Source organism: Gambusia affinis, linkage group LG08 (genome assembly GCF_019740435.1).
Source record: "Gambusia affinis linkage group LG08, SWU_Gaff_1.0, whole genome shotgun sequence".
Classification (NCBI taxonomy): Eukaryota; Metazoa; Chordata; class Actinopteri; order Cyprinodontiformes; family Poeciliidae; genus Gambusia; species Gambusia affinis.
The window spans coordinates 15,024,853-15,050,081 of NC_057875.1; the positions used below are offsets into that span (position 1 = coordinate 15,024,853).

Sequence of the window (25,229 nt, forward strand, 5' to 3'; positions counted from 1 at the left end):
ATCTGTAACAGACCAGTAACCGGGGCGGTTCTATGTTTGATAGAGCTGGGCGTGGGCTCTGTACTCCTCATCTCCTTTGCTCCGCTCTCACTGTGGAAGCACATTGTTCTACGCGGGCTCTTCATACTGAAAACCAGTGATTCTTTTTTCTGCGTATTACCTACTGAAAAATAAATCAACTACTACATTGGCAAATAAAGGATATTGATAACGCGAAGAGACGTTTGGACAGATCTCAGGAACATTTTGTTTTTTCATCTAACTGTGGCAACGGAATTGAAAGATTTCTTTCTTCCTCTGCGACTGACGAAACATCGCTTTTGTCGGTAATTAGACCTCTGCTCGTTGTGAGTATATACTTCACATTCCTGGGTTAGAAATATGCTCAAAGGGAATTTTTTTGGGGGTATGTGTCGTCTTTTTACATGCTTTCGGTGTTTTGCACACCGCATAAAATTGCGGTCCATAGTTAAAACGTGTTAGCTAGCTATCATAACATTTTTGTTTTACTTGCCCACGGCGAGCCTAAACCTTTTCTACACAGCTCATAACTGATATTTTCTTTTATTTGTGGATGAATGATTAGACGCCGGTTTGTGTCGAGGTTTGCTAAACAGTCACAAAATAGTTGTGGTGTTAAAACTTGTGAATTAAGTGATATGATGGTCACTGGGTATCCCCTTTTATCCGACTCAGAAAGAGAAAGTGGAGGCTATTTATATCCAGAAAAAAAGTGAACGTTCTTTTTGTCAATGTTCAGTAACGTAGGGAGAATCTTTAGTATTTGCTGATATTGGAAACACAGACAAATAGGGTGACGCCCCATCTCACTCCGTAAGAATTGAACGTATCACTGCGGAAGTCAAATTGTTTCTACAAGGAATTTATAGAAACGGCATGCAACAGTCTATTTTCTGAAAATGTGTTGGAACTAAAGTTGGAAAAAAATGCAAATGGATCGATCAGTAATGTCTTTTCAGCAGTCGTAATAAGTGTGGTTTTCAAATGCACTTGAACTCTTTTTTTTTCAAATCACACAAAGATAGGTGGGTAAAATAAAAATGCAAACTTAGTGTTTTAAAAGATTGAATTTGGGATTAATCTATATATTTTAATATTGTATCATGTCGAAAGGTACGAGTCAAAAATTGCTTAATAAAAAAAAAGGTTTTTAGATGTTATTCTGAAACATTCAACTCCTTATGAATGATCTACATAATAATTTGAATAAATGTCAGCTAACTGACTTGAAACAGTGTATTTATTCAGTTTGAAGGTCATATTGCATAATATAGAATACAATTTCACCATTTAAAAACAGTGATAGAGTATTCAGAGTATGGCAGACAAACACATTCAGTTTCTGGACCAGACTTATGGGGACAGTCTGTTGCCATAGGAAAGCTTATTAGTCCACGTAGATGAAGTATAATTGTGTGGATAATCAATGCACAACTATTTAGGGGGAAAATATAGACTGACCTTTGCTACATTTGGAATGATTTACTCTTGAAAGAAAACATGCAAATCTATTTTTTTTGAAGAGGGGAGAAAAGCTGTCTTTATGTGAACAAGATTTTAAAACCTTGAAGCTGTACTTAACTACTGATCTCCTACAATTTACTTGCTTTCAATATTATTTTGCCCAGCTTGTGTAATCATGCATCAAATTGGTTGACTTTTAAGTATAAAGGTACTTGAAAATATAAATTAACAATGTGGGTGTATTCTTTTATTACTTTTTTTGTTGTTTCTTTTTTTTTCTTCATTTGACTTGTCTCAAGTCAAATCAAACTTTGATATTCAGCAACAAGTAACTGCAGAAAATGTGGAAAATACAAATTAGGGCCAGAATTGTGCATCAGAAAAATAGCATACCCACGGTGAAACATGATGATGGCAGCATCCTGATCATTTTTCTTTGTTTTTATCTATTCTGCCTGGAAACAAAAACCCAATTAAGTTCACATACTTCTTCAGATAAAGCCACATGGATATTTGAAATTACGATATTGATTGGTTCAAAAAAAAAAAATTGCGAGTGATTTCCGAATGTTCTCGCTCATAAATCTTTTCTCATAGAAAATTCTCAAAACAACAAACACAAAGATTTTTTCAGGGTTTTAGCCAGTAGTTGAATCTCTACACAGGTGACTGGAGCAAAATTCACAGTCTCTCCAGAAGTAAGATATCCAATGCTATTAAAACTACTTTTAGCTGCAACAATAAAAACGAAGCTGAAATACAAAATGTATCCAGTCACAGTAAGTATCAGGATGAACGCTACAGCCACTGCAATGCACTGTTTGGGTGCATTGTTTGCTATGGTATTATATTTCAAGTGTTATGCATCCAAGCTCTATAACCATGTAATATATTTGGATAGCTGGACTGACTTTCTCTGCCCTTGATGCACCAGACTAATATAGGTTTTTGCATCTGAGACGCTAAAGCTTTTGCTTGACAAAATACCAAAAGAGTGATGAAGAGTAGATGTGGTTTACTCCAAGCCATTGCCCTCATTGCCATATTCAGCAACAATAACACAATTATGAGTTTTCCTAATATTGTGCTGCCTTCATGTGAACATCAGGTAGTCATAAAGTCGTTTATATTGGGTTGCTTCTAAATTTCTACAGTTTTCCAGTTTTCCTTGAAAGCCAAGTAAGGAGCCAGCTGGGAAAAAGTCCAGAGATAAAGGTGTGAATATAATATGCTGTCCTGTTCTAGGAACAGATGTGGCCTTGATATTACCAAACTGCATTCCAAAAGAAGTGAGAGTTTTCCTAGTTAGAATTTTTTAACAAAAAACCCCCAAAAAAACAAGTCAAACAATGTAAGCTTACTTCCCTTTCCACATGTGCAGATTTGAAGCTCTGGAGTTATTTTAAGCCCAGTCATACTGCAGATTTATATATATATATATATATGATCTGTTTTCTACTGTAGATCAGTAATTCTAAAAAAGTGCAATTCTTGTGAAATATGACTGATAATTAGTGAAACCCTGTGTAGGTTTCTGTCTCTCTAAAACATCTGGGTTCAGGATTCACCAAGTCCTTGTAGGGTGTAACTAATGAAGAAAAAAGAAAACGACAAAACATCCCAAAACTTCAAAGTTTTGGGATGTTTGCGGTATGATAAGCCTCGAACTGGCTGGGTTTTGTGTCCGTGTGTGATATGAGGAGGGGGTCAGCTAGCCTTTTCATCTCTAGCCTGCCGCCTGTGTCGTCCCACCCTGCCCGACAAGCTGAAAGGATGACCTAGTAGGAAAAAGGTCACTTGGACTCGAGGGCCTTTCAAGAGCAGAGTGTTCTCTGCTCCTCTCATAGTACTCACACATGTAGGTGTGATCTCAAATAAGAAAATGAAAATTCCGCTTGTCTGCTCATCTCTTTAAATGAGCAGATAAGAGTTCTGCTTTCTCATTCCAACATGCTCCTTCAACTCAAATCCTCGTGTGCTTTCGTTATGTTTTGCTCAGAAAGGCGACTTGTCACTTCTTATTTGCTGGTCAGCACTTGTTTCAGTCCTGTTTAGGATGATGATGATGATGATGATGATGATGATGATGATGATGTCATTGGAGAACAGCGCGAGGGTGTGGCGGACTGTCGAGGTTTTAGCCTGGCTCTCGGAGTCTCACTTTCTGACTGATACTTCCCAGGAGAGGGTCTCCTTACCATCATTACGCCATTAAAAATCTATTATCTCTGCAGTGGTTCTGCGTGTATGGATTCTATAACCAATTAAGCACTTTAATGGAGGGAATGTATGTTTACAGAGGATATAACGGATTCAGTTGCCCTGCTTCTTGTGCATTGAATAGATCGTGATGATGTTGAGGTTTGTGTAAACTAAAATTTGTTTATTTATTTATTTTTCTTTCTGACCTATTAGTTGATATTTACACTTTTTCATACTGCTAGTGGTATCTACACATTTTCTCTTTTCCACGTTGACCCTTGTATGTGGTAGTTGTGCTCTAGGCATGCAGTGAGTCCCCTCCCACCGACCCGTTGCCTCTCCATGCCTGCGCGATCCGTAAGCTGTCATGTAAGGTTATCCTCTCGGTCCAGGCGATGCTCTAGGGTTTCAAAACGAAATGTTAATTTCCCATGCTGGAGGTGGTGTGCTATAAATACCTTTCAACTCATAGATGCTGGGGTAGTGTTCCCTCGTCTGCAAAGGTTTTTTGGAACTTTGGAACAGAAATGGACGCCACTTGGCGTGTTTGGCAGCTGCAGCGACGAAGTTGCTCTTTCCCTGTATACTATTGCTTCTTCAAAGTTGCACCTGAGCTGCACGGTTGTGTCAACTACATCACTTTATCTTTTCGTAGTCTTGTAGGGTGTAACTAATGATTATTTTAGTTACTGATTATTCTGATATTTGATTAATTGGATAGAAAATTGTCACATTCTGTCAGATTTTTTAAGGCTTTTTTAATATAACATCACAAATGCATTAATAGGTGTACATACCAAATAATTCAATTTGGTTTTTAAAATAAGACAATACACATTTTGTTTAAAATGTAATGGCAGCATTCCTGTAGTGTATTCTTTATCATTTGTAGCAAAATATGCATCTGCAGCAAAAAAACAACTACCGTACTCTACCTATAGATATAAAAGAGGCCAAATATCACTAAAAATGTTAATACTTCACACTTTGCATATCACATTTATTGCTTTAAACATCGAGGTGTCTCAGTCTGTGTTCACATAAAAGACTGCAACTGCTGTACTAACGATGCTGAAATTAGCAAAGACAATAATGAAATTAAAGGTTTGTAAACATTAAAATTTCCAGCGTCTCTAACAGAGAGCTCAGCTGCTTTCTCCTTCTCCGTGGCAGGAAAGTGGACGAGGTTTCTGCAAACACAGACGACTGTGTTTTCATGCCTCCTTTCCATCTGCACGAAGACCAGCTCGGTTTAAGCCCCCAGTGACAACAAGTGGCTTCAGGAACCAGACAGCATCCATCAATGATTCATTTTGCTCTTCATCTCCATATGTATGTGTGGATTATTAATCAGATGCTCCCATGGCCTAGTTTGTGAAGATGGCATGAGTGTCTGCTTTGCTTCCTGTAGTCTCTCAGAAGCAGACGCAGACAGGTTGAATTAGCATCTTAAGGCTCTAGATTTTGATCAAACTAGTATTGCTGTGTGAAATTTTAGCTTTCTCTGTACTAATTGTTTCTGTTGGCTTTTAAAAAAAAAATAGAATATAAAAATATTTTACATTTTATTTTAAAAAAACATTTTGGTCACAGTAGCGGTCTGTGTTTGTTAAACCAAAGGGGCCCCTCCCTATTGGTCAGATTTTTGGTGGATTGGGTTTGGTCATAACTGGACAAGGCCACAGGATTGCACATTTTAGAGCTTCGGAAATATTCCAACATTTAAACGTTTAGTTCGACATTTAGCACATTTGGGCGGCTGCATAGCAACAAAAGTACAAATATATTTGATTCTCTCAATTCAGAGAATGAGGTCAGCTATGTGTTTAAGATAGAGACCAAACCAGTTGGTGAAAAATCATTACATACAACTTGCGTCTGATTTATTTTAGTGTAATGTATTCAATTAATTACATCATTGTCACATTTTAAATGTATGAAAATTAAAATCAAACGGTTTAGTAATGAAGTTTTTGCTTAAAGGCACTTGGTCAATTGGCTGGACTTTCATGCCCAATCTTGATCTTTGTGACTAAGATGCTAAAACTCAGGGAAAGTTGTGTGGTGGTGATCAGAAAAAATACCAAATATTCTGGAATATTATTGAAAATGATATTGCTTGCAAGAATCCTATTAAAAAAGTAAAACTCAAATAGTTTAAGTACGCATTGTCATTATTTCAGCTGTTTGTTAATTTGATGATTAGAAATCCCCAAATTCTGTTTTTCAGCTAGTTCGGTTATTACATGTGACCAGTAACATATGTATCCCATAACATAAAAGAACTGCTGTGTAACTGCTGGCATAACAGTTTTCCAGTAGACGCTTTCCACGTGGAGGTGAAGCCACAAGAGGTTTAGGCCAAAGAAGCTGTTCTGTGTGCAAGCATTTTAGTGAAAGGTTTAGTGGAAGATAAAAGTATGGTATGAAAAGATGCATGAGCGTAAATAACTACAGTGTTAAGAGCATTGCGAAGCCGAACGCATTCGAAAATTTGGGTGAGTTTCACATAACCTAGGCTACGGCTTCAGTCTGTGCTTCAACAGCTTTTATACACAGATGTATGTAGGATAGGAGTGACAACTTGGCCATCACAATATATCACAAATGTATTGTTGTTGTAGTATCACTCTAAACAGCATGTGTATTGTGAAGAAGTGCCTGAGCTGCAGTAAGTGTTGGCTAATTTTTTAAGTGCCATGCATTCAGGCTCTCTGGGTCTGCAGTACATTTGGTGACCCTTGTTATTTAATGCAGCATAAAAATGTAAGTGGCCGAGTCATTAAGATGCTGCAACTCAGCTGTTTTATTGCCAAAACAGCAATGTCAGCCAGAAAAAAACTTTTTAAATAAAATGTTGTTGTTGAGATTGAAACATTTAATGTATTTTTTTTTTCCCCAGTAGCTGCATAGATTCCATAGTATCATATATTTGTTATGAACCCAAAGCAGGAACACATTAGCCCTGTTTATTTATTTGTTTATTTACCACAAATCATGTCATTATCACACCATTCATCAAATTTATCACATTTGCTAATATTGGGCGGCCTTAGTCAAAGCTGTCGCATTCATCATTTCTAGAATTTTGTACTTCTTGTTGGTTTTTCATGTAGATTGCTTTTCAATTATTATTGACAATGCAGAGTTCTGAGCTATGTTTTCTATCTCTACTAAATTCTTTAATATCTTTAATTTTCATGCAACTTCTTGCACTGGCATATAACAATAAATTGATGTTTATTGAATAATTTTTTATCATAGTAAGGTAACATTAAAGTATAACTCATTACAAAATGTATATTTGTCTGTTACACAAAATGGTGTGGTCCATTCAACTGTAACTCAGTATTGCAAATGAATGAAAGTCATACATGCATACAGTACTTTACACAAATAAACTTTAATAGTAATATAAATAGGAGCTGAATCATTGAGCTGCTGGTTAGGTAGAAATTGCTGAAGTGGTCAGGTTATTTGATTAGTTAAAGTCAAGTGTGGTTTGTTATAAACAGATTAAGTTGAAAAGACTAGGGATAATTAAAGTCGAATGTGTAATACAACTGGCTATGTATGTAACCGTATTTATCAATTACCTTTTCTGTTGCTAATAAGGTTTTTTTTGTTTGTTTTTTTCACTTTAAAAATGTGATTGTTTCAACTGGTTTAAAAAAAAAAAAATTAATAATTTTTAAAACTCAATAAATTGAAAACTATGTTAAAAGACTTTATTGTATACTGATGAAGTGCAAGTGTCCTTTCAGCAGGTTACATGCAGACATGGACCAGCATGATATTCTCATGGTATCATACCATAATTGCTTTTATTCAAAACAGAAAGAGCATCATTTATACCTTATGTTGCTCAAATAAAACACATTAATTAAAGAAGTTTGATACAGGTATTTTTTTTTCTTTAATACATAAAGTTGATGAACAAAATACTCTAAGCACAGGAAAGGTTTAGTATTCCTACGAACAGCAGTGCATAGCAGATGTGGTGAAGGAACAGTACTAAACAAATAACATAATAGAAAAATACCTGTCCAGGGTGACAGGACTGGGGACAAAGGTGTAAGAAAATGGATGGATGGTGGGATGAAAAATTTTGATTTTGTAATTGTTTTTATGTTTTCCATTTTATTCCCTTTCTTTGATATACCTTGATGACAAGACTGTACATCTGATACTTGCTCAGGTCTTTGAGATCAACTCAGAAGAAGCTACTTTAGTTGATTTTTATGGTCCACAATGAAGTTAAAAGGTTTCTCTGTGTTTTTACAAAAGGAGCATTATGTGCTACATGTTCCGCCCAGGTTTGTATATTGGGGATGTTATGCTGGAACATGAAGTGTATCATTGTGATTAAATGAGAGCAGTTAATGCCCATTTTCAGTATGGAGCCCTGCTTTCCTGTCAATCATTAACATCGTTCTGGTCGTTCTGTTGGCTAATATTAGTCTGCCCACACAGCACAGTGGCACGGTTTATATGCAAATAACACAGCCTTTTTGCTCTGAGATTCTAATAATACAACACCACACCCAAAGATAACACCGAGTGTGACAAGTTGTCGGCCGTTTTTCATTTTCAACTTGATTTGCCACATGAAGGCAGTTTCTGTAATTATTTGCTTTCTTTTTGTTTCTTTGAAGTGTTGCTCTGTTTCGGAAAATTGCTGCGCTTCTTTCTGAAACTACACTCCAGGGACGACGCTAGTGTATTTCTTCTCTTGCTAAAGAACTGAATTTTAACTAAAATCATTGGTGAGCAAAGAGTTTGTCTAATGGACGGAAAAGTGAATTTCAAATGGCAGAAGACTTATCTTTGCCCACACAAGGTTCAATGGCATATGTGACCCTTGCCTGTGATGGACCTTACCAAGCTCCGCCCACAACCGACCCACGTGACCGCAAGTCTCACAAGCAAAGCCTCGTAGCGCATTATTTCTATGTAAACCAGTGACGTGCGGTCAGGGGAGGCAGGTGAGGCAGTGCCTCACCAGCCATCATGGAAAGAAAGAAAATATATAATCATAAAGTAATTTAAATTGTTATATTCATCCGGTGGTTTGTACTAAAAAATATTTATTTTTTCATGTAGCTTCACCAATTTCGATTTTTATTTGTTCAAAATCGCTGAATTTTCTTATTTTCCCATTAACTGGCTCTGCGCTGGCTGCTAAGCGGAGAGAGCATGTTGCTGTCGGCTCAATAAAATGGTTTAAACACATTTAATATGTGAACTTATTTCCAAAACTGGTTTAAAAAAAAATAAAAATTAATAATTTTTAAAACTCAATAAATTGAAAACTATGTTAAAAGACTTTATTGTATACTGATGAAGTGCAAGTGTCCTTTCAGCAGGTTACATGCAGACATGGACCAGCATGATATTCTCATGGTATCATACCATAATTGCTTTTATTCAAAACAGAAAGAGCATCATTTATACCTTATGTTGCTCAAATAAAACACATTAATTAAAGAAGTTTGATACAGGTATTTTTTTTCTTTAATACATAAAGTTGATGAACAAAATACTCTAAGCACAGGAAAGGTTTAGTATTCCTACGAACAGCAGTGCATAGCAGATGTGGTGAAGGAACAGTACTAAACAAATAACATAATAGAAAAATGTAGCCTGCGACGGACTGGCGACCTGTCCAGGGTGACAGGATGACCGGCCTCTCGCCCGGAACGTTGGCTAGAGACAGACACCAGCACCTCCCGACCCCACTGGGGACAAAGGTGTAAGAAAATGGATGGATGAGGATGAACAAGTTTGATCATCTGAGGTTACTGGTTTTCAGTCACAAGCTGGTTGCAAACCTGAGGTCAGCAGGTGTCAGTCAGTCAGTTATGGTAGATCTGAAATTTGGTTTGATGACCTCAATATGAGAAGCTACAGACTGATAAGAGGAACCAAAGAGCTCTGTTAAGGTAAAGAAGCCATTTGTTTGTTAAAATTTTATGAAATCTATTTGATGTTTGTTTGTATATTGGGGATGTTATGCTGGAACATGAAGTGTATCATTGTGATTAAATGAGAGCAGTTAATGCCCATTTTCAGGTGATCAACTCATTTTTTAGTCTGTCTCTCTTTGTGGTTTAAGCACACCTGTTCAAGACGAGCAAAGATTACGTTAAAAACAAAACATTCAGTCCGTTACGACATCAAGTTTCCAGGCTTGATATTTATTTCTGGATTATTAAACAGCGCTTCCCTGAACACAGCGATGGTTGATTTACTAGCTGTACTTGGTGCTACAGAGGCTAACACGAGTAACAATTTAGTCCAAAGCCTTTTCTGCTAAAATAAAATCTTTAGTGTGTGTCAGATACAGTACACATTGCATATTGATCTGTTTAGCTAACGTTAGACTGTGTAGCAGACAGGCTTCAAGGTGTAGAAGTTGTACCAGAACTGCTATTATGCTGTACTTAGCTAACGGGAAGCTAGTGTTTGTGAGACGGCCACCCACGTGACCACGTAGAAAGAGCATCAGCCAATGAAAAGCGGCCCCTCTGGTAAGGTCCATAGTACCTTAATGCACTGGATACACACTGTAACAGGTGGTGTGGGTTAATGATTTTCTTTTTCAAACCTTTCACAAAACATTAGGCAAGGAGACCTTATATGCATATTAGTCCTAGCTAGCTTTTTCATTTTTATTTCTTTGAGTATTTCATCAAAACAGCAAGAAATGAGAGAAACACACCTAGGATGAAGGATTAAGGTAAAATTAAGGATTACATTTAAAAAAAAAATATGCATTAAAAAGTAACATATTTACAAATGTCACACATTTAAAACTATGATTAAATATCAATCAGTGAAGTTTGCCAAACAGGACATCTGACACAGACACCCAATTACGTACTATAAATATAACATTGATTAACATAAGATTTGTGTTTTATTGCAAAACCGAAGTTTGAATGTGCACAAATATGTCCTGCCACATCGAAAATGAAAAAATGAAGTTCTTCAGAACCATAACGTCTTGACGTCTATAGAAATCCCCGTTATTTTCCTAATTGTTGTAATGAGAGGTGACATCATGATGGCATCATCTGACGTCAAGCTGGTGCCACAGGCATTAGTCATGAACCTGTTTCTGACAAAATCATCATCTGAGGTTAGACTTTTTTTTTAAGTGAATGAATCAGTTAGGGTTTTTTTCTCTTTTGGGGAGGGGAGTAAAGGTGGGGTTGAGATTGGATAATTCTCAGGTCAGGAGGTTTAGAAACCTTTTTGTAGTTTTTCCATAAACTGAGTCACACTCTACTTCAGAGCATTGTGTAAAACATCCATATGTCTACTCACTTGCTGACACCTGGAACTTTACCGGTGAGCAGTGCAGCAGTTTGTTGATGTCATTGGATCTGTGTGACCATCTCTTCTTTCTATTAGCTTTTGTTTTCTATAAAGAGAAATACACCAATGGTATGATTTAAACTATATATGAACAAACTGTAGGTTTGTTAATCAACATCTTTCCTACTTTATGCCATTCAACCAGAAGCAAGGAAATTCTTAAACCCCTTAACTATAAGTCAATGGAGAGAACATAAGAACACTGTTGTTCTTATGACAGTTAAGGGTTTTTAAAGCTCTTATCGTTTTTTTAGATAACACCAGGATTTTTCATGCATGTCAGTGTTTGAGTTTTAAATTCTCCCAGTTATTTGAGAAGTGTTTCAATTTGATTTGGTTTTGAAGCCCATCCAGCTATTTTGATGCAAAGTGACAGTTTGTCATGATTTATTTTTGATTTTTTTTCCCTTTTTTATTGCACTGAGTAGACTTACAGCTTTATTTAATTTCATTAAGCTGAAGAGTTTCGATGTGGTTCTTTTATGTTTTTTGTAGACGTTGGCCAATCTTAGATGCACCATCAAGCAGATCAACTTGATCTGCCACCACCATTCCTGACTGTTGTTACAATGATCTTGTATCTGAAAGTCACACATTTACTCCTCTAAACATTCTTCTTGTAATTGCGGTCAAATACCTTGACTCTTGACTTCTAAAGTTTTCTCCAGAGGGCATTTGGCTTCTCTTTGTGGAGAGGAGCAAATTTCAGTCAAGATGGGTGGCATCCATTTTTAGAGCAGGTGCCTTTTTTTGTCGGTTTCCTCTGAGTCCATGGGTATGTTAAACTTATACCACTGCTAAAACAACAGTGGTGTTGAGGCCTTTTCTGGTTCTTCTTGTCAAAGTCGACTTTGGAATTGATAAAGAGGGCTAGCTCTTAGCCTCTGGAACGTCCACTGACCTCAAGTCTTTAAAAATGTCTGAACTATGCTTAAAAGCCAGGTCTGTGCCAGAAAACCAATTAAACAAATACACGTTACCTTTTCTGATGAAAAGAAAAACAAGATCGAGAACGGATTCTGTCCGAAGAATATTGGTTTTTGCAAAACTCTTCAACTAGGTATGGAACATTTAGCCAATCATTAGTGAGTGACAGGTGTGTGCTTATTTAAGAGAATACATTATTTCAACCATGCATGGATTTAAGGGTAAAAAGATTTAAACCACACTCCCCCTTAACATCTCTTAATTTTTATTCCTGCTGATGTTGACTATGGAGAAAATTTGAGGTAAAAACAAGTAAAGATTCTGTTTCATTGAATTTGTGTCTTGCTGGATCCCCGGTATTTGTCTGTGGCCTCTGTCTATCAAGGTTAAAAGGCAGGTTTTAGTAATCTGAAGCCTGAGTGATGAGGATCCGTCTGCCAGTGTCATTGTGTTCTTCCTTCTTTTCTCCTTCCTTCGCTGCTCCCACTCTCATGCTCTCTCTTTACTGTGGTCAAGGATGGGAACACTGAGTACCGTCAGCACATTTTTCACATTCCCCTTTTGAGGGGTTCGACTTCAAGCCCCCACTGAAAACCTACCCAAACACATGTAAAAATGCTGCTTCTTCTCGCCAACGGGCAGTCAGGCTGTCATCGGATGTTTTTATCTGTACCTCATGTCATGAATGACCTAATGACTTGAAAACTTTTCACAGCTTGGTTCTTAATTTAATTTTTTTACCTTTAATCTTTTCCTAACATGCTAATTTTTAACGCCCTCTTTCTTCTCTCTCCGTCAGCGTCGCGTTGTGGACGGCAGCGGCAAACATGACAGAGTATAAGCTGGTGGTGGTGGGAGCTGGAGGTGTGGGCAAGAGTGCGCTCACCATCCAGCTCATCCAGAACCACTTTGTGGACGAATACGACCCTACTATAGAGGTATGACTGCATGTTCTATTATTCCTGTGGATGTCACCCAGAGCTTGAAGTGGCACTGAGTAGATCATAATGCTAAAAAAAAGTATTAATTATTCCCTCTTGAACTGTTGTGTTTTTGTATTAGTTCTGGTTTTATCCAACAGTGGATGATTTATCTCTATTTTAAGAATCTATCTTTATAGTTTGGATATTAGGCATAGAGGCTCGAATCAGATTTTCATGGTATGGTGGCCTAATAATCCATACTAACAAAAAAATTAAACAGAAAAATGTGTAATATGTCTAATTTCATGTAATTGCCTTTATTTGTGGGCAGATTACAGCAGCAAGCTGCATTAATCTTTGGTTCTTACTGCCTGAGAAACATCAGGTCACTCAGGATCTTCGTCTGGTATGTCATTAAATGCAGTCTGAGCTGTGGAAATGCTTTGACATGACATTTTAGCGGCTTACATGGCAGAAGCATAGAGCGTTCTGTGAACCTCGCTGACATGAAGGCTTGATCTGAGCCATGTTTCTCTCACTAAATGCATTGGATCTTCTGTCGATTCTCCAAAATGTTCAGACTTTGAAGACGTTTGCTCGACCCTTATATTTTACATCATCATGGATCTCGTATAGAGAAAAAGGTTGCAATGCTTGTATCAAGAAGGCAGCCAGGGAGGATATTTCCCTCTTCTCTTTTCTCTCTTTTTCTATCAGTCTCCCCTCTCTCCCTCACTTTCTCACCACGCCTGCCTCTGGCCAGACAATGTCCTTTTTGTGTATTTGCATTCCTGGCCCCTATGCTCGAACAAACAAAGGGAGAGCACTCCATGTTTTTTTGTGCGACTGCATGTTGGAAGGCTAAACATTGGCTCTGATACTCTGCTCCTCTGATCCCCTAATTTTTCATGTGATCTGAAAATGGGCCAAGGTTTAATGGGAAGTAGAGATTGATACTCGATGACCGAAATCTAACCATGCCCATCGTTCTACTGGACATCCTTCCTCGCCCTCAGTGACCCAACAGCAAGACATGTCAGCTGGAACATGCAGCAGCCTACATCAGATCTCCCTTGAACTATTTGTTTGTAATTCACATATTTAGACAATGTCTCTTATTTATTATCATTTAATTTTCCTCCACTTGTAATACAGTGTATTACAGATAAGTATTTTAAAAATCACTAACTAACTTGAATATGGACTTCTTGAAAAAATGCCAACTGGTTTTGGCATTTTTTTCTATGAACTTGTGGGGAAAAATAATGTACATTCATGAAGGTCTTGGAAGCTAACAGGCTAGCTGTATAAATCTCCCTCATCAACTGATTTGGTGAATCAGCCAAACATGATTCCTTGGGGTTCATTCTCAGCAACAACTAGAATCCCTTGAGGCAGAGAGGATCGGAAAACATTCTCTTTGATGTTGTAGCACATCTGACAGAATCCAAAGGTTTACTTTATGTTTTTTTGCAAACACTAAAACACACTGGAATATTCCAGCCTATGTAGCGGATTGATAACACTGCCAGGCACAGTTTATGTAACTCTGTGGTCGTTGTTTGGCTGTTAAAAAGAGGTACCAAGTGCCGGTTGTGAAATTGTAGATCCTTTGAGGCTTGTAGCCCTTTGATACAAACACTTTCATTTTGAGTTGACTTAAGTTGCTAAAGTCATCAAAAGTCTGGATAGCTTGCTAGCCATTCACTGCCACACTTAAATATATATTTTTTTTAAATCTCACAAAATTATGAGTTTAGTCATTTCTCAGAAGTCAAAAGAAAAAAGATTTCATGGTCTAGCACTGATGAATAAACTTCACCAACACTAGATAGAAGCTCTAGTAAAACATGGAACGCCTTACTCGAGGTCCGACTGATTATTTTTATTATTATTTTTTTTAAAACTTGGACTGGGTCTCCGGTGATCCAGTTCCAGCATCCATCTCTGGTTGGATGAGTCCAATGTCGACGCAACAGGTGATTAATCGCTCTGGGGAAACTCCTGAGGCTGACTGGTGGTTCTGTTCCTTCCAGCATAGACACTGGATGTTTGGATAGTCACAATGTTGGGTTACGACAGAACTGGTTTGCTAATGGAGGGATTAAACAGTAATCTTACAACATTTTCAGTCTAACTTCACGCAGGTTAATTACTAAGTCTATGTACAAATTGGACAAAAAACATTTGACACAGCCGTACTAAAGGAACAGGCGATCAGCTAATTTCCTGATTTTTGTGGTGGTAGAACTTTTTTTATTTTTTATTGACAAAATAAAATTAACCTTTATAAAACTCTTTGTTCAATGTCTTCAAAGATTAACCTTCACATTCTGTTAACAATACTCAATCATCCTCGTGTTTTGAACATCCCAATCTGCCACCTGAGTTATTAAATTTGACTAAATTTGTAGTAGTGGTCTGAAAAAAGACTTTTCTGTTTAAACGAACACATTCGATGTGTGTCTTCTTAATCGTAACAGCAGCTAAGCGTTTTAAGGTATGTGTTGCAGAAAGCTAAAGGTGACAGTGTGATGGTTCTGCTTTTGATGTTGCAGCTCCTAAACTCCGATGACTCTCTAATGTCTGAGCTCAGAGATGACTCCCCTCACTGTCCTCTTCAGGGCCCTCTTTTCTGACAAATTTCTGTTGGAGTACTGTGCTTTTTTTTTTTGGCGTAAATTAAGACATTTGAGTGTCTCCTTTCTCTGAAGGACTCCTACCGGAAGCAAGTGGTGATCGACGGGGAGACATGCTTGCTGGATATCCTGGACACTGCAGGTCAGGAGGAGTACAGCGCCATGAGGGATCAGTATATGAGGACAGGAGAGGGCTTCCTCTGCGTTTTTGCAATCAACAACACCAAGTCTTTTGAGGACATTCACCAGTACAGGTGTGTTGAAGACATCCGGCTTTATACATAAATATATTTCATTGCTAGTAAATCTGATACACCTACATGTGTCTAAATGTGTACATGAATATGTTACCAGGGCTCCTATGGGGTCTGGATTCAGAGGGCTTTGTGTCAATGTGTGAGTGTGCCAGCTCTCTGCAGTAGTAGGGTGATGTCATGCTGTAGCGTTTAACACAAGCTAAAGAAAGCTTAGCCCCCAACTGGAGGCTTACAGTGTGATGCCAATGAAATTGATCCTGACTCAATTAGAGGAGCAGGCAGAGGTAACGCTCCCAAGGACGAGGAAGGAGAAAGCCAGCGGGAAGTGGGGAATTTCTGCTGGAGATGACAGGGCTCTTTATCTTCGTCAAATTTAGTCTTTCTCATCACATTAGACTGTAATTTCAGAGCTCTGTTGAAAATGGAGTGTCTTAGAGAACGCATAGAATCGGTGCTAGAATAGATCTAGGAAGAGTTTGAACTTCCGAGCTGTTAAAATAACCCTCGTCTGTTTTTATCGGCAACAGTCGAGTTTTTACTCGAGTCCTGCTGGTAGCACATGACGGTGCATTAAAATAGCAGTGCTGACTGTCTGCTGGGGAGGATCATATATGCGGGGTTCTAGTGTTAGGATGAAAATGGACTGAGCTGACAGTGGCAGAAGCTTCCTGCTGTACATGAGTTGATCTGATGTGACCCACTGCTCTCACTCAGTCGCCCCCTCCAGCCCCCAGGCTGCACAACGTTTGGCACTTGCTGCTGTAGTGATGAGGTAATGCTGTTTGCCGCCTGCCTGTTGTCTATCCCTCCACCTCCCCCCGCCTCTGTTTCTCCCCACTGTCCTCCTTCAGCAGTGCAGCACAGCCCAGCATAGACCTGCCATGGCTCTACCTCTGGGTCCTAAAGTTCCCTGGGTGATAGGTTGCCTCTCCTGCAGAGGTGCCGGGCTCTGCTTGTTTATGGAAGCAGGAGGATCCCATAGATGTAGACATGCTATTGTGGATTACTACTACAAGGACTGCACAATATGTCACAAGTGTACCGTTAGCGTTTATTGCGTGCAATATCATGATCACCGCAGACTGCTTTGAATGTAATGATTGGTGGCATTTTGTATTCAGCGTTTTAGGAATTCACGCTTTGCATATCAACAATGCTTTTGTTTTCACCATAACAGATGCAACACAACGCAGGGTACAGAAAATATGCATTTGCTGATATTGTAATCACGTGAATTCCCATCATTGTCCGTCCCTAATTAATCCTTAGATTATCTGTACAAAGGGATAGGGAGAGACAATTATTATTTTTTTTGTAAAATGTAATCTCAAATTCTACAATCTTTCAATTCACAGAGAACAGATCAAGCGTGTGAAAGACTCTGATGATGTACCCATGGTGCTTGTGGGAAACAAATGTGACCTCCCAGCACGCACAGTGGACACAAGGCAAGCCCAGGAGCTTGCTCGCTCCTACGGCATCCCTTACATTGAGACCTCAGCTAAGACACGACAAGTAGGTGTTCAGAATCTGTTTTCTATTTGGCTAAAGTAATTCAAGCTTTCAATGATATGTTTTTGTTTTTTTTTTCCATCTCCGCAAACCTTAAAGTCATTTTTTGTATCATGTATTAATTGGGCAAACGTCCATTTGCATTATGCGTTAAAATCAAATTCATTACAGCCTGCAGCACTCTAATCTGGTCTCAGCATTTTACTTTTCACATATTCAAGCACACAAAGCGGTGCACGGCCTGTGGTGTGATGTAATTTTTGTAGCCGAGAACATTTTTATTATGCTGCAGGCAGTGAGTCATGGCTAGCTTACCTTGGCCTAGAGTAGAGCTACATCACTTATAAAGCCTTCTTGAGTTCAGTTGCAGCAAAGCTCCCACTGTCTGTGACTCACTGTCACACATTATTTTTTTTAGATACTTATATTCCGACTAGAACCTGTTGATTCTTTGTCACTCACATTTTCTACCCAAAGATTTAGCATAAATCAATGCTTTGCTATAAAGTGGTGAAGGGGTTGCCATGGTAGTTTTATCAGGTGATGTGCACACCTGCTGCTACTTATAAAAGATACATATGTGGTCCTTTGGTTTTCTCGTGGTGTGAGCCTTCATTTTTCTGCAACCCTGTTTGTGTGTGCTTGCAGGGAGTGGAGGATGCCTTCTACACACTGGTGAGAGAAATAAGACAGCACAAACTGAGGAAGCTGAACCCACCTGATGAGAGCGGCCAGGACTGTATGAGTTGCAGATGTGTGGTATCGTGATGCAGGTAAAACATTATGAACTCAGTAACTGTCCCTCCGTTGGTCCCGTACAAGGCTTGCACACACACACACCATGGGCATGAATGTCATGGAAACTGTGTTGTTTATTTTTTTTAAATGATTCGTATTAAAATATCCATCCATTAATCTTGTGCAGAGTTGTATATAAACCGTTCAGCGGCCCTGCATGTGACTGCTGGAAGTTATTTTAATACAGAATTCTGTTAGTTTTTCCACAACTTACAACATTTCAGTTCTGTCTTCTGTTGTTTTATGTTTCAGCTCTCCATTCCATGTTGAGGAGAAATGCTGCAGCATAAAGTCGAAAAGCGATGGCTAAAACAACCTAAAGATGACACATGAACTTTAACTAAAGGATGATGACTGAAGTGAAAGCTCAAAGGAAACCAACACGGCTGACTGAACCATAGACTCTTTTGAAAAAAGAGGATTTTTTTTGGACTGTTGCCTGAGTGGCTAGCTGAACTGGATTGGTCCCATCTCCTAATTTCTTACCCTTGTTTTTGTTTTGTTTTGTTTTGGTCTGCATCGACCTGTGAGCGACACCACTAACGACTTGAAACAAGCTGTGTTGCTCCACGTTCCTCTTGCTAACTTATTGTTTTAAGTCTCGACACTGGTTGTGAAGAGGGGGTGTTTCCTACTCCCTCCCTCTTGCCTTGAAACCTAATCCCCCTCTCCCTACAGAGCCTCTGGAAGTACTGACGGACTTTCATTTGGGAAAACAACTGGAAAGAACTTTTACTTTTGTATTGTCACACTGCATAAATAATCAGCCTCCACACACTCACTCTACCTGTGCTGGGTTTCCTTGGGCGGCTCCTGTTATTGGACTTTTCTACTGGAGAAAAAAATAAAAACAAACATTTTTTTTTTTTTTGTACTAATTAGTGTAAACTGTAAAGGAAAAGTGTGGATTTTTGTTGTGATTGGTAGATTTGAAAGCCACTGGAACAGTGCTCATTTCACACGCCGCCTGCTTCGATATTTTTATTGACCTCTCTTGGAAATGGTAGAAGGTTCTTTTGGGATAGATGTGTTGAAGGGAGATTACTGAAATGGGTTGATTTCAAGGATGCAGCTGCATTCACTAATTACAAATGTCTCATTGTGAAATGTCTTTGCAAAATAATAATTGTGACGGCTAGCGTACGTACGTTCTGGTGCAATAGAACTCCACCCTCCCAACTCCAAGTGTTGGAAATACACCTCTTCAGACTTCTTCTCTATTTCAGTTCGGTTTCACAAGGAAAGTTGCGGTGCGTGCAAAACGTGCAAGTTAATTTTTTATTTATTTTTTTCTCCACATTTCATTTCAGTAACTGGTGTTTACAGCTCTTACTCATGAATGATTCCTATTCTCAGACTGCAAGATTTGCTTCTTTAAATCATAAAGGCTCAGGAACCAAGGTCCAGGAAGGGCTCATCTAACTTGTCCTGGCAGCCAAAGTAAGGTGTGTCAGAAGTTGGTGTTGCAGACTGTTGTAGCGCACAAGTCCTGCCTCAGAGTCCGTCAGTTTTGTTTTTTTTGTTTGTGTTTGTGTTTTTTTTTTGTTTTTTTTTTTTGCCACAAACACACACACACACACCGTTCTATCCTCAAGTTCCTCTTTCTCTGCCACCTACAGCTCTTTTAAGAGAGCAACAGCAAGTCAGGTGCTTATTTTATGAAACCATATTTACTGTACATGTGGGACTAATGTGTGAAACAGATGATGGATGGTGGGTTACAGGAGTGTGTTGCTTGGACTTTTTTTTTTTTTATGCTTCTAGGCTTGTGCTCTCCGTAACTAATTCGTTTGCTGCCTAAATGAGACTTATGTGTTTATTTTGCTTTATCTTTTATCTTTTACCTCACGCTTAGCAGCAAGCTCTACCAGAGGTGATGTTTGCTATTTTTTTTTTTTGTTGATTGATCTGAAAATATATGATTGTGTTAAACAAAATCATGAAAAAATAAAACACTACAGGTTATTATTATGTTTTGCTCTTCGGTAATAGAATCTTTCTGGATTGGATATTTACTTGTTAAAACACATGACATATATATATAAAAAATATACATTCAAAGAAAATGTACCGGATTGATTTATCAAATGTGGAAATATCTTGACCACTATCAAGTTTTGAAATTTGCTTCACTTGTGGATCTTGGGCATATTTTCAGGTTTCAGTGAATGACTACAGATTTTACTTGGCTGCATTTTATATTACATCTGGTCTTAGCTGATTGTTGTACAGTCAAAACCAGGAATATTGACCAGTCTGATTATCACGAGGATTCTGGTGGCCAGTTTGTTTTTAATTACTTGTTCATTTCTCCTCCAGAGAAAAGACACAAACTGTGAATGTGCTTGGGTCTTTTAGATTTGGTTTGAAAGACACTTTGTGTTAAGATTATGGAAATGATGTAGGGGATTATCATTGACCCCCACCTTGGGCCGTGTTGTTTAATTAGGGGGGTGGAAAAAATAGAGTTTGTAACATAAAGTTACAGTTGTGGTGAACCCCCCTCCACCCCTTTATTTTTATTTTTACAACAGTTCACCTATAGTATAATTATAGTCTCACAAATCTATGCACACAACCCCTTCCACCCCCCATCACATTAGAAAAAGCAGCAGCATGTTGTTGCAAAACTCGGCCATCAAATCACCTACATCATACGGACTTGTTTAAAGCCTTGGCAAGCATGACAAAGACTGTATGGACCATTGAGATGGGGCAGGTGATGGTTTGCACAAATGTAATGAGCTCAAAAGCTCATTTCTCCCCTTGCAAACCGTGGAATAGAGGCGTGAAAGAATTTTGTGAAAATGTCAGCTGTGTAGCTATTTAAAATGTATTTACTCTTTAAAAACAATGTGGCAAATGTATTGCAGGACAAGAATAAAGATGTCAAGATGAATCTTTCCCACTTTTCATTTTCTTTTTTCTGCTGCCATCTACGGGCCGATGTGTGTATTGCGTGAAATGAATACATTAAAGGCTGTGGCCTATATTCATCCCACCAAACTATAAATGGCCTGTATAGATATAGATTTGTTTACTGGTCATAGCATTGTAAAAAATGTATGTGAAGGACACTACAAATCCATTCAATAGATTAGAATATTATTGAAAGGTCAATTATTTTAAGAATTTTATCACTGTGTGAAACATATTCACTTAGATGGCCTTTATTTCAGGCGATTGTGAGGATTTTCTGCATACAGTTAATGAAAGTATAACATTTAAAATTATAATATTACGTCAGACCAATTTTAAAAAGAAAGATTTGTTATAAAAAGTGTGCCCTTAATAGAAAGTACATGTGATATCTGCTTGAATGTAAATTCTTAAAAGACACTTTTAAAAGAATGTCAAATGAACCAAACTCATGAAGAGTTTTTCTAGTTCTGACTCAAGCACTTTACTCTAAATCCACATTCATCTAGTTACACTTACAAACGTGCACACATTCATTTATAGATACACAGATTGTTGGGCAACTTAGATTAAGTTGTGCGTGCTGTGGTGGCGTAGGGGATATCGCAACCCACATTTGGAGGCCTTGAGTCCTCAATGCAGCCGTCGCGGGTTCAATTCTTGGACCCGGCAGACATTTGCCGCATGTCTTCCCCCCTTTCCTGTCAGCCTACTGTCATATAAGGGACACTTGAGCCCACAAAAAGACCCCCTGGTGGGGAAAAAAATGAATAACTTAGATTATGTTTCATTACTTGTTATTCACAACCTGATCTCTGAAGTTCCTGCATGATTATTTTATTTGCCTTGGTCTGCCTGTGGTTGAGATGAGACATCTTATTTAGCAATACTATCGTTTCACAATTCGGTTCTGGTTTCTAAAGAGAGGAACCACAACAATGTCTGGACTACAGCATACTAAAGATCCAGCAGTGTCCCAGGCTCAGAGTGGCATTCTTGGGCAGACAGGATACCCGTGGGAGCCAAAACTAATGGAACCCAGAGACCAAACCCAACTGGTTTCAGAGAAAGCATAAATGGTCTGTCTGTGATCACAAAGGTTCTGTGTAGAACTCAGACAGAAAGTTTGACAAGGGTCACATTGGGATACCCAGAAATCTAGGTCAGAGCATCTCTATAACTGCTGGTTTTGTTTGCATCAAACATATCCAAGGACGGTGATCGAATGACAGGGGGCATGGCTATGGGCTCTTTCAGCAATATAAAGAGTCTTGACAAAAGGCAAAAAAACCCAAAAAAAGATTCAGGACAGGTTTGAGAACCAAAACAACAATGTCATATGCTGGATGTGCTAGACAAAGACATCCAAGCAATAAGGCGCCAACTTGCAACACACAAAAATGCATGACATTAGGACAGTTTTCCGCAAACATTAAGCTATTCACATATTGTTTAAACTAGAAAACTTGTGAATTTATTTGAAAATATATAAATCATGTGAGGTGTGTAAGAATAGCTGTGTTGCTACAGCCAAATGTTACTTAAAACATGACTTAAAAAGGTTTGCTGCTAACATGGTAACAGATACTATAGCACACCCTCAGAGTTGAATCAGTCTATTAACTGGTTAGGGCTGTTTTGGGAACAAGAAGAGAATCAGCACAGTATTAGGCAGGTCATCATACTGTTATGCCTGATTATGACTGCAAAATGTAATAATACAGTGAAGCACAGTGGGTCAAGAACATATAAATATAGTTAAAACAAAGAGTTTTAGTCACATGTACAATCTGCAAAAATGTTCTTAGATGCACACATCATAGATGTTGTTTTTAATATAAACTTAAAACCTAAAGAAAGAGATCATTTAAGTGCATATTCTCTTATCAGCAAATCTTAAAGAAAGCTATGCTGTTAACCTGAAAATAGGTAATCTTTGTTATTGTGTTTTATTTTATTGCTCAACCTCAACTGGAGACAATGTTTATACAACAATATTACTCTTGGAGACAATGTTTATACAATAATATTACTCTTGTAAGTTTTTTGGAAAAGATCATCTTAGCTGTGAGTAACATTTGCCGTAGACTTATAATTGGAAATTTTGTTCGGGTAGCAGCATTTTATTGCTATCTGTAGTTTTATTTGACTGTTATCTTGCAACCTTAACAATAGTGCTGCTGAATTACTCATCTGAGATTTTGTTCTTTAAAAAGTGTTGAAAAACAAGCAAAGTCATTCATGATTGATGCGTTGCAAAATTTCTCTAAAAAGAAAAAGACATTTTCTTCTTTTTCAAAGCCATGTGGGACGTATCATTCTTTGTACATCAAGTCATTTGCATAATTGTGGGTCTGTTCACTTCCTGGCTGTCCAGGGTTATAAAAAACAGGAGACTGTCCTGAAGGTACAAGGTTGGGTTGAAAGTCGATTGCAAAGAGAGGGTCTTTCTCATTCTTTTGTTCTTTTTTAAGTGTTTTCAAAGAGAAATCTAAATTTATCATGTTATTCAATGAGGAAATGATAAGGAAAATGCTCCCTAGGGTAAGTTCTTTTTCAATTTAACTAATAGCCATGAGCATTTTTTTGTTTCAGTTTTAAAACCATATCTCGGCTCTGTTGTATTCATTCTAAAGGCATATCAGCGAAAATATGTGGCCCATCAAATTTACGTCTCCATGTCTTACTTCAAAAACCTCATGCCTGTGATGGATGAGTACGGTATGCGACAAAATAACGACTCAAATTTTTTGTCAGTCTTAACACTGTGAATCTGTACAACAGAAGAAATTATAATTTCAGATATCTGATATTTGGTTTTCTTTGAACAGTGTACACAGACGGAACCACAAAAAGCTTAATGAACCTTACGGGAACCATTCCTGTGGTGTTTTCAGGTAACTGAGTTTGTACTTTGAACCATGTAAAACAGATAACCTCATTATTGTTGCTTGACTAACAGTGAAAGACCATAAAGCAGGGCTCTTTTCTGTTGCCTGAGATATATGTATAACCTTTTTTCTGTTTTTATTAAAGGCGAAACCTACAATATCCCCATATGTGTTTGGATTGAGCCAAACTACCCCAATACCCCACCGAGGTGTTATGTGAAGCCTACACGTGAAATGATTATTGTCAAAGGAAACTACATATCCAGTGATGGCGAGGTCACAATGCCTTACTTGAAAGATTGGAAAAAGGTAAAAAAAAAATAAAAAATAAAAAAAGAAGCTATTTTTAATTGACTGAAACATGACTTTGATTAAACACATCTCTATTTTTAGGTTATTGTTTCTGGTTAGTGACACTCACACTTCACCAAGATGTTTTTCTATCCTCTACCAGGGTAAATGTGACTTACCTAGCCTACTGCAGGTGATGGCTGTCATGTTTGGAGAGTTTCCTCCACTAGCAATGCATTCCTATCCAGAACCTGAGCAAGCCTCATGTAAGTAACACTCCAACAGGGTTCAAAACAATAACTTTGAGTTAAATACCAGCTATCTTTCCAATTCTGGCACAGGCCAACATCAATCTTTTCGCTTTGAAATTATAGCTGAGTGTTTGACATGTTATTTATTGTAAACTGTTGTTTTATTTAGGTTGGCTGCAGTTCCACAAAGAAGCAGATGGGAGACATTGCATATCTATACCCAGAGGAGATGGCCAACCTTTCCAGTATGAAAATGAAACCAGTTGTTAGTTTTTTTGTATATATTTGTACAATTTGTGTAAAAAAACAAAAAAAAAATTTGATTTTACTCTATGAAAAGATAGGCTTAAAAAGCATGTATCATCCACTAACTGAAAATCCAAACCAAAACAACACAAAGTACAATGTTGTCTGCTAAAAGTTTACATATAAACATTAGGACAGTCTTTAACTAGGTCTTGTGGAAATGACTTGTCTGTCTGAGTTCTAGTTTCTTCTGTCGTGGAAAAAAAATACTATTTCCAAGCACTGTTCAGGTGAAATCACTCAATCAGGTTTATTCATATATTGTGCACAATACAGAGAGCTTGTAGGACAATCAGTAATGAAGCAGGTCTGGATGAAAAGCTCGCTAAGCTCTGCCAGGCAGAGACAACACATGAGTTTTATACCAACGATAAAGGATTAAAACAAAGGGAGAGATAGTCTGGTTCTGACGCAGCTGTGGAAAACAACTTCCAACCTTCTACATGAA

The 25,229-nt window shown here is 38.0% G+C and overlaps 2 protein-coding genes across 2 annotated transcripts; both read left to right on the forward strand.

Moving 5' to 3' along the window:
• Positions 1-43: 43 nt before the first annotated feature.
• On the forward strand, positions 44-21,028 carry hrasb (HRas proto-oncogene, GTPase b). Its single transcript, XM_044124617.1, has 6 exons — positions 44-347; positions 12,794-12,932; positions 15,632-15,810; positions 17,169-17,328; positions 17,974-18,098; positions 18,376-21,028. Exons 2-5 carry the CDS (start codon positions 12,822-12,824, stop codon positions 18,091-18,093), a joined length of 570 nt encoding a protein of 189 aa, XP_043980552.1. The 5' UTR covers positions 44-347; positions 12,794-12,821; the 3' UTR covers positions 18,094-18,098; positions 18,376-21,028.
• A 2,420-nt stretch (positions 21,029-23,448) lies between these two features.
• On the forward strand, positions 23,449-25,043 carry zgc:123278 (uncharacterized protein LOC641569 homolog). The gene is made up of 6 exons (XM_044124618.1): positions 23,449-23,586; positions 23,679-23,763; positions 23,874-23,939; positions 24,079-24,242; positions 24,388-24,490; positions 24,645-25,043. Exons 1-6 carry the CDS (start codon positions 23,545-23,547, stop codon positions 24,743-24,745), a joined length of 561 nt encoding a protein of 186 aa, XP_043980553.1. The 5' UTR covers positions 23,449-23,544; the 3' UTR covers positions 24,746-25,043.
• Positions 25,044-25,229: the final 186 nt, after the last annotated feature.

Excerpts from the sequence above, each read along its gene's own strand:
- hrasb (XM_044124617.1), top strand. The coding sequence starts at position 12,822 with ATGACAGAGTATAAGCTGGTGGTGGTGGGAGCTGGAGGTGTGGGCAAG. Across the intron at positions 15,811-17,168 it reads GAGGACATTCACCAGTACAG|AGAACAGATCAAGCGTGTGA; the intron begins GTGTGTTGAAGA and ends TTCAATTCACAG. Across the intron at positions 17,329-17,973 it reads CCTCAGCTAAGACACGACAA|GGAGTGGAGGATGCCTTCTA; the intron begins GTAGGTGTTCAG and ends GTGTGCTTGCAG.
- zgc:123278 (XM_044124618.1), top strand. The coding sequence starts at position 23,545 with ATGTTATTCAATGAGGAAATGATAAGGAAAATGCTCCCTAGG. Across the intron at positions 23,764-23,873 it reads GCCTGTGATGGATGAGTACG|TGTACACAGACGGAACCACA; the intron begins GTATGCGACAAA and ends TTCTTTGAACAG. Across the intron at positions 24,491-24,644 it reads AGAACCTGAGCAAGCCTCAT|GTTGGCTGCAGTTCCACAAA; the intron begins GTAAGTAACACT and ends TGTTTTATTTAG.